This window comes from Kockovaella imperatae (assembly GCF_002102565.1).
Source record: "Kockovaella imperatae strain NRRL Y-17943 chromosome Unknown BD324scaffold_1, whole genome shotgun sequence".
Lineage (NCBI taxonomy): Eukaryota > Fungi > Basidiomycota > Tremellomycetes > Tremellales > Cuniculitremaceae > Kockovaella > Kockovaella imperatae.
The window spans coordinates 1,525,763-1,541,657 of NW_019028941.1; the positions used below are offsets into that span (position 1 = coordinate 1,525,763).

The following is a 15,895-nucleotide window of genomic DNA, read 5'->3' on the forward strand; positions in this document are numbered from 1 at the left end:
ATCTCCTGCTCCCATGTCAGCTTGCTGTTAGATGTCAGGAGTTCCGGGCTCACTCGCGATACACTCGACTCTCTGAGCGATGGTAGTTGTCGTCACGATCGGATCTCCTGCTCTCGTGCCGATCCTGACCTCTTGATGAGCCCTCGCCTCTTACTCTATCTCTCTCGCTCATGTTGGGCAGGATGTAGACAATGCATGTATGAGCTTATAGGTCTACAGCTAAGCAAAGGGTGACTTGCGCCTATGTTTCCGGTGATATATAGGCGCGTGTATCCTAATCTGATATCCCGTTAGCCGCGTCGCGGGGCCAGAGGAGCCTCTGGAGCGTTACACAGTCCTGTCAGATCGTGCGCATCGTAGCAGTCTCTCAAAGGGTTCAGCGTATGGCGACATTGTCCGTCCTCGGGCCCTGATGGTGAGCTCTCCCTGTTGTGTCTCTGACCATCCAGGACCACAATCTGCTCGTTGCAGAGCTACAGACGCTAGTCTCCGAGAGCAAACGTCGATATCCAGAAGTCAAAGAGGTATGAGAGCATAGCCGTATACAGAGCTGACCATCAGGCCTCCGAAGCTGCTTTAGAAATCTTGAAGGCGAAAACTACTGGGAAGGATACCCTGGCTGGTAAGTCCTACCCCCCGTGGGTCGAGGGCATAGCTCAAACTCCATCGCAGCTCATTGTGACAAGCTGCTGGCGCCAGTTATTCTGGGATGCAAGACTAAACAGGCGAAAATAGTCGGCATCTCCATCACTGCTCTACAGCGACTGGTAATTCTCAGAGGGGTCGCAACAGTGAGTTACAGGAACGCGGCTTGTAAACTCACAGTATGTTTTAGGACTCACTGCCTCAAGTGTTTGAGTCATTGAGCTCTGTCGCCAATCAAGCTGTGGACATTCAGCTCAAGATCCTTCAAACGATCTTGTCAATCCTGTCTCATGATTCAGACGTCCATAATGAAGTGCTCGGCAACGTAGGCTCATTGTCTAAGTCCAATCTGATCAGCGCAGGCTCTTCTCATCTGTTTCAAGCTCCAAGATTCACGAGTATCAGTGGTATCTTCCACGGCCGCGGCGTCGCTCCGACAAGCCGTGATGGTCATCTTTGATCGTATAGCCAAGGACACCTCGACTCCTCTTCTACCCCTCACGTTGATCGGTCCAGACTCGGGGGAGGTTCTGGTCACCCCGGCTGGACTGGATGCGTACCATATCTTTTCTGATCTTTGCTTGTTGACTGCTCGGGGGACGGGGACCGGCTCCTTCTCTCTGTGGGGCAAGGCAGAAGACGTCAAGCCAGTCCTGCTCAAACTCAGTGCTCTTCAACGGACTTTTGGTCTCGAGCTTATCGAAAGCATTCTTAGCGGCTACGAAAGTAGTGTCAAGCAGGTGAGCCGAGAACCGTGAGACAGCACCAACGGTCGTTACAGCACCCGGAGCTTCTGCAACTACTCAGTCACTCGCTTGACCCCCTACTTTTGCAGCTGCTGGGAACCAAACCATCGTTCCCCATTGCACTTAGAGTCTGCAGACTCATCTTTCTCTTGATCCGATCGTTCACTGAGCAATTGCCGCTGCAAGCCGAGGCGTATCTTACTGCTTTGAATAAAATCGGCATGGGTGAGGTGGATGCAGAGGAAGGTGCGAAAAGAGACGTCGTACCGCCGTGGCTTCGAGGACTGGCGTTGGAGATTCTGAGGGGGTGCGTAGCTCACAGTCGGAGATTGTCTGACCCTCTCAGCATTTGCGGAGATACTGCCCTGTTGCGTACCATCTGGACAAATTTTGATCAACCCGAAAATGGCCCAAAGATCTTTGGCAAAATCATCGCTTCCTTAGGCCGATTGGTCAATGAAAAGCCTGCCTTGCTTGGAATCGGATCTCAGATGCATGGCCTCGGGATCCCTCACTCTGAGGCCATGTCCACGGGTGCCGGAACAGGTTCGAGTGGAGGTTACCTCGACATGGGCATCGGAATGGTCGCATCCGCAGCCAGCGCAGGTATAACTACCGTCGGCTCGATGATGGGCACTGGCAGCTCAGGTCTTGGACCGCAATCTGCTATGAAGTTGAAGCTGTAAGCCTGTAATGGAAGTCAGAAGCTGCTAATGTTCTAAAGGATTGAGCAGCACGACAAGGTCGAAGCCCCACCCATACCTGAGACCTACATCTATCTTTTGGCTTTACAATCACTGGACGTAGTCGCTGAAGGCATCTACATCTCGGTCGGCCAGTCTAATCAGCCCGAAATGGCGGTCACGGGCATGGCCGAGTCGGCCTGGCCGGCATTGCTTGCAGCTCTGTCTTACTGTCTGGGCACCAATCTGTCCGATGGGCTCTTTGCTGAAGTATTGAGCGCTGTGCAAGACTTTACCGTCGCATGTGGTCTCTCCAATTTGCCTACGCCGAGAGACGCATTCATCAGCACGCTTGGCAAGTACGCGGTCCCACCGGCGGTGGTATCGGCCATGCAATCTTACATGGAGAGCGGAGGGGCGGGGCAGGGAGGCCGAACTACAAGTGCGCTGAGTGCGGACTCGCTTGGTCTAGGCGTACTAGGCAGCGGATCGGCCAGTCCGCCCAGCCTTTCGGACAGAAATTTGGCTTGTCTCAGGAGCACCATCACAACGGCTCGGATCCTTGCGTCCACTCTAGGTGACGCTTGGCACGATGTGCTGGAGATTTTGCAAAACGCCAATTTCTTGCTTGTGACTCGGAAACCTGGCAAGCCGCGCCGTAATCCAACCGGTGGATCTCCACAGATGCCTCAGTCACCCATGATGCCTGGAACACCTCCAGACCAGCCCGATCGATCGGATATATTTGGTGACCTTGACATCGAGTCCATACAAAACGCCATCAACATCCTGTTCGATGGGACCAGGGATATGAGCGATGAGGCATTCAGGACGTTCGTAAATGCGCTGCAACGGCTCAGTTCAGAGATGATAGGCTTTGATTCGGAGATACAAAGCACAATAGACCTGTCCGACGCGTCATTGCCACCGAACTCGCCCTCCATGCTCATGTCACCTGGCGGAGAAAGCAAGCGACGGGCGAGTGGGATCAATATCAACCAAAGTATCAAATCTGGCGAAAGATCCTTTAGCCTGACCAAGCTACGAATCGTGGCCATGATCAATCTACAGCGTATAGTCAACTCGGATCCGGCTATTGGATGGGATCCGACCACGCAGCATCTGTTGTCCGTCGCTAGGCATCCTTCGGCCCCGACAACGCTCCGACTCCAGGCATCTGATGCGCTTGACGAGCTGTTGCTGGGCGCCATTCGAGTCGGAACCCAGTCACGTGTCCAGCATCAAGTCTTCAACGTCTTGGTTAAGCAGGTCGACACTATGCCAATCAGCAATATCGTTGCGACGGACTACGACGTCCGTTCAGCTGGGTACTCGACACTCAATCAGATCCTTGAGTCATCCGGTCATTCATTAGAAGTCGGATGGAAGACGATATTTGCAATGCTTAACGACGTTTGCAAAGAAGCCCCTGCAAAAAGGCAACCATCAGTCCCGTACACTCCTAATCTTTCACTCGATACTGGCCGACCGTCCAGTCTCAAGGGCAATGCAAACCTCGTCCGAATCGCTTTCCCCTCCCTCAACCTCATTTGCACCGATTTCCTCTCATCTCTGGATCGAGGATCGATGCAGCATTGTATTTCTTGCCTTGGTGGATTCGGGCGTCAGAAAGAAGATGTCAATATCGCTTTAGCTGCCATCGGTCTGTTATGGAACGTCTCTGACGCTGTACAAGGCGGCTCAGAAGAGCTCAAATCTCTTTGGCTCCATCTTCTGACGGAGCTCCTTGGACTTGGCCAGGATCCTCGATTGGAAGTCCGATCCACAGCTATGCAAACCCTGTTCCGTTGCGTCGAGCTCTATGGATCTACACTTCCTCCTGATATGTGGACCGATGTACTGGGCAAGATTCTGTTTCCCCTATTGGATGCCGCCACTGGTGACGAAGGTGCCATCCTCGCTCTGACGTCCACCGGCAACATCTTCAACTTGTTCCTACCCACATTCACGATTCTCGATACTTTCACCGACATCTATCCTCGATTACTCTCTCGCATAGAGCGAGCATTCGCAACGGAACCTCGGCAATGTGGCACAGCGGGTCTCAAGGCACTGGAAAGGATCTTGGTCGCCACGGGCTCAGATACAGCATCGTCAAATCTAGAAGCCCGCGACTTCATTCTGGATGCAACCTGGAACTGCTTTGTCAATCTCAGTGATTGCCTCGAGGGATCCGAGATTTATACCCAGGACAATCTCGTTGCTCTGATCCGCGTCGGTTCACAGCTGCACGATCAATTGACGTGGACAGACGAACGTGTTGCCAGATTCTCCCAGGTCCTTCGGAGCGTCATGACTTATGACAAGTCTCCCGAGTATCGTCCAGACACAGATGTCATGTCGCCTCTGCAAGCTAGTATAACGCAACTCATCTGTGCTTCGAGTCATCTGGGCTCGACCATCGTTCTCGGTGACTTGGCCGAATTCGCCTCCCTTGCGTACATCAGGGACGAGGCAGCTCGAGTGACGTTTGTGGCAGTCTCCAAATTTTCGTTACCTAAAATCGCCGAGGTCTTCCAAAGGTCCGCCCAGGAGCAGACGATATTTGAGGACGGAACGGTCGAGTCTGTACTTGGTGTAAGTACAACAGTCCTGAACAATCCATAATCATCCTGACACATGCAGGCATACGCTGTGCCCATCAAACTCAAGTATGATTGCCCTTCGGCCAACAAGTATGGCGAAGATGGGCCTCTGTGGAAGACCGCGATGGAATCTGTCGCCCGCGTTCTGGATCCAATAGTGTTTACGATCGACACAAGCAATTTGGATCCAGGTCGTATCTCGGGGATCTGGTCGCAGATCATTGACATTTTTTCCGCTGTTCTACTGGCAGACAAGTAAGCTAGATCTTCGGCAGATCTGCAGAGCTGACCAGGGGACAGTTCCAATGGAGGCGACCAGGTATCTGAGGACGAGTCATTCGTCTTGCCGTTCTTGGACAGGCTGAAAGGTACTATTGTACCCCGCCTTGCGACACAGGTTCCGGACCACCTCATAGAGCGCTATGGGGATGTCTTGCGCCGCGCCAGCGAACTTTATCGTTTCGATGTCAAGACCATTAACGGAGGCACGACAGCTCCCGCGGTCCCGGATGTTTTGGAGAGCACGCGCTTCTGGGCGTTCGATCTCCTGTGGGCGGGTGTAGGAATGTCCGATCCGGGTGCGCAAGGAGACGACGCCAAGGTGGCCAAGCTCGTCTTGCCGTCTCTACTGAGACGTGCAGAGAAGGCTTTGAGGGGATACGTTGATGATGCAAAGCTCAGAGGGCAAATGCCACTTGGCCGGTGAGTGGTGATGAATATCTACGGTGAGAATGCAGCTGATACACTGCAGCGTTCGAGATGACGAGTTGCTGTACATCCTGCGGCATCTAGCAACGCTCAAGATTGTACCGAATGTCGTTGTCAATTCAAAGGCCCACAGCTTTGGCTCATCGACACGAGCCCATCTGTTCCACTTCTACCCTCTCTTCTTGGAGCTGGCGTTCTTGCGCTCACCCCTTCCCAGTATGTGGCTGTTCCCGTCGGAGCGATCCACATTGTACGAACAGCAATCGCCTACGGCGGACCAGGCTAACGGAGAATTCAAATCATCGGCTCCGGGGAAGGGCGATGGTGGGGTGGATCAGTCCGAAATGCAGGGACTCGACGCGGGGGATGGCGGCGAGTTAATTGAAGTTGGAGCGAGGGAGATCGCTCGTCGATGCCTTGAATTGATTGGTCAGGAGATGGGGATATCGACGGTCTGAGGGTGAAGAGCAGATGGACAATCTTTGATACCTTGCATCTTGAATACCAATCCTGTACGCTAGACACCATTTTTGGACATGCATACATTCACTCTACCTGCTACATGGCACCCTTGTCACTCCCACGGGGACTGCCTCTCTTTGGCCAATCTCTGTTCTTCCTCCCAAACATCCCATTCTGAAGGCCTGTCGTCCGTCATTGGATCGTACTGTACCGCCTGGACATATCGCACACAGAGCTCATAATATCCTTCACTGAACGGCGTGATTGAGACCCTGTCCATCCCTCCAGGATGACCATCGCCACCCCTCTCGCGGTCCATAGTCCCATCTCGATGCCTGCGACGTTTCGCTCGAGATGCGTTGAAAGCAGGATCGAGGTCTTCAACTTGGGACAGATCTCGATGTTTCTGAGAAAGATATTGACCAGGTTGACCCAGTGGTAAACCTTGATTGTCTCTTCCTCCACCCAGGAGGGAGAAGCCGACAGACCTCACCCCTTCTGTGTCCATACCAACTTGAACAGGGGAGGTGCTGCCCATGTTTGTCAGAACGAAGGAGGACAAGGGGAGATGAAGAGTCGTCCATCTTGGTGGTACACCGGAAAAGGGATCAAGGGGTGCACGAGATGAAGTGGAGGCTGATGAAGGAGGTAACTCGATCCGCAGTTGGTATACATCGATGCTTTGAGGAGTCAGCGAAAGGGTGCCGGCTGGCAATGGTTGTGCTCACTTTGATGGGCCGGTCGGACCTGCGATCTGAACATTACAATACCATCTCTTTCTCCATCCTTCCCAACCACGATAGGCGATCTGCATCTTGATATGAGTATACTGTCTCAAATCCCAAGCATCTTCTCCTCCCAGAATAGTGGGTCGGAAATGATTCCTCATGCCGACGTATCCTGTCCGTATCTTGCCCATTTGTGATGGTGGCAGACGCAGTGACATGTTTCCATGAAGAGCGACATGGGACATGTGTGATCCAGTGATTCGAGGCAAGTTTGGATCGCGCTTCAGTGCAGGTCTGGAAGGTCCCGCAGAAGGAGACCCGATGTGACCTGGACTGATACCTCCTCCATGAGAGCCTGTCGCAACGGCCACCGAGTTCTCATACTGATCTGAGGAGAATGACAGGGGCGAACTTGGACCGGGATCGTCGTAGAACGCAGCTGTCGGTATGGAAGTAGCGTTTGAAGTTGATAAGCCTCCTATATCTGAGTCGGCGCCGAGGGCCATGATCGTGGGAGGTTCCAGAGGCGGCAGATCCGAGCTAAATGAGTACATGGTGAACGGAGGGATCGTTGATCTGCCATTGGATACTGTTTCCCAAAAATTCAGCGAGGTGAGCATTCATAGCACTGACGCCTGGATGGTGCTGCTTTCAGCTTGTCCACCGTTCTCCCTAGATACCCCTTGAATTGAGACGACATGGTCCGTCAGTCTCGTTGCACTCCCAACTGAGGATGAACGCAATGGAAGGTCGATTGCCTATCGTTCAAGTCGCGGATGCATAATCTGAGCGCAAGACGATGATGATGATGATGACAACTGTTCATTTCTCTCTTTCTCTCTTCTTTTTTTTCCCCATCTCTCTCAAATCCATCCATCCCATCCATCCATCGAAGAAGCCTCAGAGCATCCCTCCTCCTCTGCCCAGTTTGAGACAGCTGCGCTCTCACACAATCACTGTACTGTGCAACAGCTTTTATATCCACTTTGTTCCCTCCTCCTCTCGACTTCCATAGGCTCTCATAGCCGGCGTCTGCTATACCACTCTAGGCGTAGGCTCTGAAATAACCACACCATCCTATTTTCTGCCATACAAGTAATATACGGCCGGTCTTTCCATCCATCGCTTTCTCCTTCTTCGACATTGGAGCACTTTTTCTTGATTTCATGAAAGTGACCAACGTCTGGCAGCATATAGACTAATCATCCTTCTTCTCTGGGTGATACATTTTCCATCGCCCCTGCTCGTCGATTCTCGTTTAATCGACTTGGACCACAGCGGGCATCCACGGCGAAAAGATCAAATTCGATTCCAGCGGACACGGCGCCTCTTTCCAAAGCGCTCGACTTGCCGAGTGTAGAGCATCCGTCATTCTGCTTGGCACATCGTCTCTGAAAGCTACGACCATCATTCATCACGACGGACCAGTCCTACTAGATATTTACTCGATCCTCACTGCTCTTCCCTACTCTACCCGTCAACATGTCATCCCCACCTTCTCTAGAGAAGCTCAAAATATCTGAAAATACCGCCCCTGCCATCCCCTCCACTCTTCCAGGTAGCTCTCAGCGTCCTCCCTCTCCATCCCCTACACCCGGTACAGAGACCGCAGATCCCCTAGATCAAGCCAGCAACTCGGATGGTAAACGGCCTGAAGATACGCCCCCTTACACACCGGCTGCGGAAATTCCTCCCATTGATTCGTCATCACAATCCTCATCAACATCGGCAGCTGAAACAACGACACCTATATCTAATGGACTGCTCAAATCGTCTGCAGCACCCACCTCCGTTCCCGCTCCATCATTCAGACCACCTCCTGCGTCCGCTGGGTCCAGTGCCTCCCCACGACCAGGAATTCCTCGTGGTGGAATGACTGGACCCATGGGCATGAGGGCAGCCATGGGCAGAGGAGGATCAACGATGCAGGCTCGAATCCCCGCGAGTTTACAGGCTAAAATGGACGCAGTGAGTCATCGAATAGGTCTGACCATTCTCCAAGCTGATACAGTCAGGTCGTTGCATCTCGAGCGCAAGCACCTCCTCAAGCCTTGCCTGGCGGTCCAAACCCCAATGCAACCTCCATGTCTGCCTTGCTCCGATCTCAAGCTTTGGGGGGCGGGAAGAATCCGGTCGGTCCCAACGCTGGTCCCTTAGGTCTTGCTGCTCGTCGCGCCGCCGGTGGCCCATCATTCAGGCCCTCGCTTGGAGCTATGGGTGCGCCAACACGTGGGCTAGGACGTTCACCTGCTGGTCCTGGTGGCGTTGCGGGACGTCGGGGACCTCCCGGAGGGTTGACCTTGAGCGGAATGAAAGGTGGTCCAGAGAAGAGCGACAGCAAATTCTCAGACTTTGGGCAGATTATGTGAGTTGTGCTCTTCCTTACCTTGCCGAGGTCGTCTCACCCGCCTCTTCAGGGATCCCTCGGGTTCTTTAAAATTCTCTAAAAAGGCAGTATTGCATTCGCACGGGGTGGACTTTGAGGATGGCAAGAGTTTCAAGATCAATATGGATGAGATCGAAGTGATCGGAGAAGTTGGTCGAGGAAACTATGGTTCGGTGCAACAGGTGTATCATCGACCTACAGGCGTGACAATGGCTATGAAGGTGAGTATATAGCCATCGACAGGATTCTGACATCGTTCAAGGAAATACGCTTGGAGCTTGATGAGTCCAAGTTGAACGGTATCATCATGGAACTGGACATCCTCCATCGGGCCGCATTATCACCAGAGATTGTCGAGTTCTATGGCGCGTTTACGATCGAATCTTGCGTCTACTACTGCATGGAGTATATGGATGCGTCATTGGACATCTTGACCGGAGGCGGTCGGCCTGCCAAGGTTGGCGAGAAAGATCCAGATGACGAGAGTCAGGAGCTGCGGGTACCTGAACCTGTTCTGAGGAGGATCACGCTCCAGATGATAAAGGGTCTCAAGTTCCTCAAAGACGAACTGCAGATCATGCACAGAGGTGAGTCCAGGAAGGAGTGCAATACGGTGTTGACATCTGCGTAGATGTCAAACCAACCAACGTACTCATGAACCGTAAAGGAGAGGTCAAGCTATGCGATTTCGGTGTATCTGGACAATTAGAGAAGAGCTTGGCAAAGACAAACATCGGTTGCCAATCGTACATGGCGGTGAGCAACCGGAATCCTACGAGATCCTCAGCTGACAACAATAAATAGCCCGAAAGGATAAAAGGGGAGTCCCAGAACCAGCTGTCAACCTATACTGTGTCCTCCGACGTCTGGTCAGCTGGTCTGAGTATCGTCGAACTCGCTCGAGGTTGCTATCCGTATCCACCCGAAACATTCGCCAATGTCTTTGCTCAACTGACTGCCATTGTTCATGGAGCAGCTCCGAGATTGCCAAAGGGATACAGCGAGGATGCGCACGATTTCGTAGCGAAATGGTGAGCCACAGATGTAAATGGGCATCTACTAAACGAGCCCTAGTCTTACGAAAGATCCGAATGGCCGACCGACATATGCTCAATTGCTTGAACATCCCTTTTTACTTGCGGACAAAGACTCGGATGTTGACATGGCTGGATGGGTCGCTCAGGCGTTGGAACGTCGAGCGGTGAGAGGCGGTACTCAGGTTCCGAGCGAGTCATAATGGAGGACCGGGCCGGAAGTTGACAGGGTAGACGAATGATCTTTTTGGCCGGAGTTCTGTTGGCATCCACGCAAAGTCTCGGTGTCGCCGCTCGCCGTCTGCGATTGCGTGCGGGGCATCGGAGCGAAGTTTGACGGGAATCATGCACAGTTCGGCGTGTGGGCTGGCTGAGCAAGGTGCTTAGAGGTCTCAGATTGAGGTCAAGCCATTGATGTATCTATCTTCTCATGGGGATCATGGCAACGAATGAATCGCGTGACGTAATTCGCATCGACGGTCAGAAAAAGTCAATCGCGTAGCGGTTCTTGGGATGCTCATCTCAGACCATACATTGCATCGCCGACGAGGCGCATGAGCTGGAATCGACTGCCTGGTATATTCACTACTACGACGTCTCACAGTCTTCGTCACTTCGCTATGGCACCTCAAGCATCTATAGCTACTTACTTTACAAAAGTTCCGAGCTCCCCAGCCCAACCTAGTGGATCAAGTAGCGGAACTCCTTCCCAACCGAGTAGAGCCGCTCTCAGCTCAACTCAGGTGGTCGCTTCCTCTCCCAAGCAGGTCAAGGAAGGAGCACCAGATGCGGATCTCGCTACTCCGGCCAGGGCAGAGATATCTGCTGCGACCGCAGCGCCCTCCTCATCTCCCTTGTCCGCCTTATCGAGCGGAGTAAAAAGATCCGGAGGGGGATTGAGCGACGCCGCCAAAAGGGCAATACACGATGCAGCAGGAGAAGGACCGTCTTCTTCCAAAAGACAAAAAGTCGACTCCGACGCAGCTCCAGGTAAGCAGCATGGCGAGGTTGTGCTCCGACTGGCATAGCTAATGCTCCGGATCCAAGTTGCCGATGTGTTTCTCAAAGCCGCTGCTGTTCAATCTGCCAAGTCCGAAATGTCAGACCGATCATCTTCACGTGAAGAGCTACGGATAGCCCTGTCATCTCGCTCGAAAGCTAAGGACTTGCTCGTTTTGGAAATGGAGACAATGGGCGAGGATTGGTTACTGGCCTTACAGGATGAATTCACCAAGCCGTATTTTTTACAGGTGGGCCTATCGGCCACATCGTTGTCACATAGGCTGACATGGCTTTCGGACAGCTCAAAGAGTTTGTGGTAGCAGAACAGAAGAGCAAGAAAGTTTTCCCGCCAGGTCAGTGATGCGACAATAGACCAGGACTTGGCAGCTGAATATCCCACATAGCTGATGATATCTACTCGTGGTCACGATTATGTCCTTTGAAAGATGTTAGAGTAGTCATTGTGGGTAGGTCGCCTACCGATGGGATGATGATTCTTACTCAAGATGCTTAGGCCAAGATCCATATCATGTATGTCGCGTGTCGGAGAGCTCAGGAATTGCTCACGCTTCACTCTTCGCCAGGACGACGGTCAAGCTCATGTCAGTTGTTGCTGATCTGAACCTTGACCCAAAGCTCATGCCACCCACAGGGTCTAGCGTTTTCCGTCCGTAAAGGCATGAGAATACCGCCGTCTCTCCGTAACATCTACAAGGAGATGTCCGAAGAGATTCCCGGCTTCGTACCGCCAAAACATGGGTGTGTGTCCCGTGGCCGTGGCATGTCGATCCCGCCATATGTACCCGGCTGACCATGCAGAGACCTGACAGAATGGGCCAAGCATGGTGTCCTGCTGCTCAACACATCACTGACCGTCAGGGCGCATGAAGTGAGTGGAGCCTCCCCGGGAAGGAGCGAGCTCACGTCCAGATAAGGCCGCCTCACACTCCAATCGCGGTTGGGAGACGTTCACCGCTGCCGTGCTCAAAGTGATAACTTCACGTATGGCTCCGACAAATTTGAAGGACTCGGATCATGTTCCAGGAGCCAAAGGGGTCGTCTTCATGGCGTGGGGAGCACATGCACAGAAGATGTGTACGGGAGTGGATAAGGTGAGATTTAATCAATGGATCAACCTGACTCGCTTTATCAGAACAAACACCTCGTACTTCGTTCTGCCCATCCGAGCCCACTGGCAGCCATGCGAGGGTTCTTCGGTAACGGTCACTTCAAGAAGGCCAACGCATGGTTAAGGGAGCGATATGGCCCTGAAGGAGGCATCGACTGGAAGGTCCTCAGTGCAGATCAGTAACAGCGGTGCAGCCAATTTGTATTACAAAAATGCTCGCCCATAGTAATGAAATACTGTGCATGCCAAGAAAGAACGACCAAAACGACGAAGTGAAGTGGTGGTAATGGTTCCTTTTTCAGCGAGAGGGTATATGAATCTAGGTTGGAAAGAGCGCTATCCTCCCCAGTCTAGACGTGGATACCACTTGGGCATCCATGAACAGTGTCACTTTTCCTCCGCACAATCTCTTGGGTCTCCGACCCCTGCGACGAACTGCCCAGCCTGCACTACGATACGACAATGAGAAAAGAAGAAGAAGGGTTGGTGAGGATGACCATGATGGAGAGCGATGGGTCATGGTCGAGGTGATGATGAAGGAGTTTTAGGGGAAATGGTGGTCTGAGATATTTCTATTTGGAGAAACGGGAAAAAACGATCTGTTTATCGTGTGTCGTGAAGGAGGTTGAGCTTAGATGAGGTCGGCCACGTTCATGGGCATTTCGTCGACTTGAGTGTTGCTACGAAAGAGTGTCAGCTAGCAATTCATGCGGACCTCGAAAGCCTGGCGCCTACTAATAAGATTCGATTTCTCTCAGCATCTTGACGTCTTCAGTGGTGACAAAGTTGATGGCGACACTGGAGAAATGAGCACAGACTCTGGCAAGCAGCATTCCACTCACCCCTTTCGGCCGAATCGACCACCTCGACCAATTCGGTGAATGTAGTTCTCCTTGGAAGGCGGCAAGTCGTACTGCGACATATATCAGCATCGCAGAAGCGAAAGTCTGAATTCCTCGTCCACTCACGTTGATGACAAGGGAGACTTGCTGAACATCAATACCTCGGGCAAGCAAATCGGTGGCAATGAGGACACGAGAAGATCCAGATCGGAACTCCTTCATGATTACTTCTCGTTGAGCCTGGTCCATGTCTCCGTGCATGGCGGAGACGGTAAATTCTCGCTCGTGGAGCTTGGTTGTGAGCCAGTCAACCTTTCGTCGGGTAGAGCAGAAGATGACGGCCTGGGTGATGGTAACAGTCTCGTAGAGGTCGCAAAGAGTGTCGAGCTTCCAGTCCTCCTTCTCGACGGCAATGTCTGAGGTGGTATTAGATAGGTGGACAGGGGCACTGAGGACATTGTTGCAACTCACAGAATTGCCTGATACCTTCGAGGGTAAGTTCGTCCTTCTTGACGAGAATTCGAATAGGGTCACGCATGAACTTCTTGGTGACTTCGAGGACATCAGGGGGCATGGTAGCCGAGAGCAAGACGACCTGAGTCTCAGCGGGGAGGAGCTGGAAAATGTCGTAGATGGAGTCTTTGAACCCGGTGGAGAGCATTTCATCCGCTTCGTCGAGGCAGAACATCTTGACAGAATCCGACTTGAGGGCACCACGGTTGATCATGTCAAAGACCCGTCCAGGGGTTCCGACGACGACGTGAGGTCCTTCGTTGAGCTTGGCAATGTCTTCTCGGACGGCGGTTCCTCCGACACAGGCATGGCAGTCAATGTTGAGGTAATCTCCAAGGGCGATGACGACCTTTTGGATCTGTTGAGCGAGCTCTCGAGTAGGAGCAATGATCAAAGCCTGGGTCTTCTTGACGGTGGTGTCAATCTGGTCACAGTTGTCAGCGATGGTTGATATCATGTGTAGTTGACGCAAGGACGCACTCGCTGGAGAATGGCAATGGAGAAGGTGGCGGTCTTTCCAGTTCCAGACTGAGCCTGAGCAATGACATCTCGTCCAGTGATGATGGGCATGATGGCTCGTTGCTGGATAGCAGAGGGCCGCTCGAAACCGTAGGCGTAAACGCCTCGGAGGAGGTCAGGCTTGAGCTCCATGTTGTCGAAGCTGGGCGAAAGAGTGTCAGTGAACGGGGACAGTTGCAGATCTCCGTCACGCTCACTGGTCAGTGACCTGAGTCCAGTTGGTCTCGATGGTGTTCTCATCGAGGTCGAGGCCGGATCCACCCTCAGCAGGGGGAGCGGCGGGTTTTGTGCTGAGCAATAGTCAGCAACTGAATATGGACACAAGGACAAAGGTGGCAAGAAGGAATGCAGAACGGTCATTCCGGAACTCAGAGGCCGCCAGGATTGTCTGAGCACCGACTCTCGCTCCTAGTCCTCGCTCGTCAAGCAGCAGCGTACGTCGATGTCTATCCCTCCGCTCGCGATCCCTCCCATCTTTTTTTGGGCATATTCTCGAGGTGAAAATTTTTCGCGATTCTCCTCTCCCTATCCCAGTCATGATACTCACTCAGCCATGATTAGAGGGGAGTTGTTTGTTTTGGGTGATCGCTTCGTCTATCTGTTAGACAAAGCTGATCTTTTGAGCGTTGAATTGGTGGTGGTTTGTGAGTGGGTTTGAGTTGGAAGATGAAAGAGTTGGTCCCTCGGTCGTCAGTTTGAAATTTTTGGGAGGCCACACCGTGAGGGAAGGGAGACCCGAAAAGAAAAAATTGGGAAAGGCGGCGGAGCCACGCGACGAAAAGGTGGCGGACAATGGAAAAAGTACAGTGACGCTGCGGTGTTTTGTCGTTTGTGGCGGATCATCTCATCCATCATGATGTTGTTGTTGATGTTGTTGTTGTTGTTCAGTTCATGCAGCGAGCTGAATTGGCTGTATGCCATCCAAGCTACAGCCTATTCAACCTCATCTTCCACATCGACAGGTAGGAATCCGGCGACAATCTATTCAGAACCTCTCCGAGCTATTACACGTCTGTCTGTTGAGAGGGGAGATAGACAGAGCGAGACGAGCATGGTGTATACTAGTCAGTTCTGGCCTGAGCTGGAGTACTTTTTGGCTCAACCTATCGCATAGATACGATGCCGTGAAGTCGATTGGAAGTCGAAATGGCATTGGGGCCTCTTGATTTTGAATCATAGCTATGAGCCGTCTGTCAATGGTGGCTCGGCGGCGGTAGACGATGATGATGATGGCAGAAATGTCGAAAAGTGGTTGAAGACGTTGAGACTCTCGGCTCTAGAGGCTGAGGTGGGTCCGGCATCGATCTAGGATATCTCTTTACGGTCCATGTCCTAGCGACCTGCCCTGTTGCACGCCCTCGTCTTGCATCTCATCAAACACAATCGGCATCGAGCAGCGCTCGGCGAGCTAGAAACGTGAGCATACCGGAAGCTCCTCCGATCTGATTCTTCAGCTACTTGCCGTCGTATCCGTACCTCGTGTCGGGCTCTCTGCACACCTACGCGGGCCTGTTGTGCTTCTACCTCGCTCAGCCCCCTGCGCATCGAGTGAATGCCGGCCAACAAGACGGTTCGGAAGCTGTCGACTTGAGCATGAACGAAGACTCCTCCAAGACAAATGTCGCTCTTCTCCGTCAAGCCAGAGGGTGGTTCGCAAAAGCCTCGACGATCGACGAGGAAGACAAAGCGGCATCGGCGTTCGTCCAAATGGTCAGTCGACCTAGCAGTGTCGTTATAAGTCTGACCCTCTAAGCAGATCGACAATCCCGAAAATAGCGAGACTGGCTCAGACGAAGAATCTATAGGGGAGAGGAAAGAACTCGACGATTCTGACTCCAGCTTGGCACAGACGTCTGACGAATGATGCATCCGCTAGTGAGCCTGACAACACG

At 52.6% G+C, this 15,895-nt stretch overlaps 7 protein-coding genes across 7 annotated transcripts; 5 read left to right on the forward strand and 2 right to left on the reverse strand.

Annotated features, from left to right (window-relative positions):
• Nucleotides 1-325: 325 nt before the first annotated feature.
• BD324DRAFT_613164 (guanine nucleotide exchange factor in Golgi transport N-terminal-domain-containing protein) lies at nt 326-5,912 on the forward strand. The gene is made up of 12 exons (XM_022014474.1): nt 326-415; nt 450-524; nt 562-622; nt 673-791; nt 836-970; nt 1,008-1,385; nt 1,427-1,698; nt 1,738-2,073; nt 2,116-4,672; nt 4,721-4,935; nt 4,981-5,382; nt 5,432-5,912. The coding sequence occupies exons 1-12, from the start codon at nt 413-415 to the stop codon at nt 5,844-5,846; spliced, it is 4,968 nt and encodes a 1,655-aa protein (XP_021874776.1). The 5' UTR covers nt 326-412; the 3' UTR covers nt 5,847-5,912.
• Nucleotides 5,913-7,234, reverse strand: BD324DRAFT_613166 (hypothetical protein). Its single transcript, XM_022014475.1, has 2 exons — nt 6,579-7,234; nt 5,913-6,530 (listed from the first exon to the last, which is right to left on the reverse strand). The coding sequence occupies exons 1-2, from the start codon at nt 7,196-7,198 to the stop codon at nt 5,963-5,965; spliced, it is 1,188 nt and encodes a 395-aa protein (XP_021874777.1). The 5' UTR covers nt 7,199-7,234; the 3' UTR covers nt 5,913-5,962.
• A 682-nt stretch (nt 7,235-7,916) lies between these two features.
• Nucleotides 7,917-9,178, forward strand: BD324DRAFT_38157 (hypothetical protein). Its single transcript, XM_022012633.1, has 2 exons — nt 7,917-8,546; nt 8,594-9,178. The coding sequence occupies exons 1-2, from the start codon at nt 8,061-8,063 to the stop codon at nt 8,945-8,947; spliced, it is 840 nt and encodes a 279-aa protein (XP_021874778.1). The 5' UTR covers nt 7,917-8,060; the 3' UTR covers nt 8,948-9,178.
• Nucleotides 9,087-10,201, forward strand: BD324DRAFT_574669 (kinase-like domain-containing protein; the record flags this gene model as incomplete). Its single annotated transcript, XM_022013077.1, has 5 exons — nt 9,087-9,185; nt 9,227-9,551; nt 9,596-9,720; nt 9,769-9,995; nt 10,039-10,201. The coding sequence occupies 5 exons, from the start codon at nt 9,087-9,089 to the stop codon at nt 10,199-10,201; spliced, it is 939 nt and encodes a 312-aa protein (XP_021874779.1).
• An 894-nt stretch (nt 10,202-11,095) lies between these two features.
• BD324DRAFT_574634 (uracil-DNA glycosylase-like protein) lies at nt 11,096-12,312 on the forward strand (the record flags this gene model as incomplete). Its single annotated transcript, XM_022013074.1, has 9 exons — nt 11,096-11,248; nt 11,302-11,353; nt 11,405-11,467; nt 11,515-11,531; nt 11,585-11,602; nt 11,653-11,761; nt 11,822-11,889; nt 11,936-12,112; nt 12,154-12,312. The coding sequence occupies 9 exons, from the start codon at nt 11,096-11,098 to the stop codon at nt 12,310-12,312; spliced, it is 816 nt and encodes a 271-aa protein (XP_021874780.1).
• A 43-nt stretch (nt 12,313-12,355) lies between these two features.
• On the reverse strand, nt 12,356-14,809 carry BD324DRAFT_613174 (P-loop containing nucleoside triphosphate hydrolase protein). Its single transcript, XM_022014476.1, has 8 exons — nt 14,551-14,809; nt 14,201-14,293; nt 13,965-14,145; nt 13,443-13,908; nt 13,098-13,387; nt 12,972-13,042; nt 12,865-12,927; nt 12,356-12,809 (listed from the first exon to the last, which is right to left on the reverse strand). The coding sequence occupies exons 1-8, from the start codon at nt 14,556-14,558 to the stop codon at nt 12,761-12,763; spliced, it is 1,221 nt and encodes a 406-aa protein (XP_021874781.1). The 5' UTR covers nt 14,559-14,809; the 3' UTR covers nt 12,356-12,760.
• A 313-nt stretch (nt 14,810-15,122) lies between these two features.
• BD324DRAFT_647998 (hypothetical protein) lies at nt 15,123-15,867 on the forward strand (the record flags this gene model as incomplete). Its single annotated transcript, XM_022017760.1, has 5 exons — nt 15,123-15,127; nt 15,183-15,291; nt 15,340-15,419; nt 15,458-15,713; nt 15,760-15,867. 5 exons carry the CDS (start codon nt 15,123-15,125, stop codon nt 15,865-15,867), a joined length of 558 nt encoding a protein of 185 aa, XP_021874782.1.
• Nucleotides 15,868-15,895: the final 28 nt, after the last annotated feature.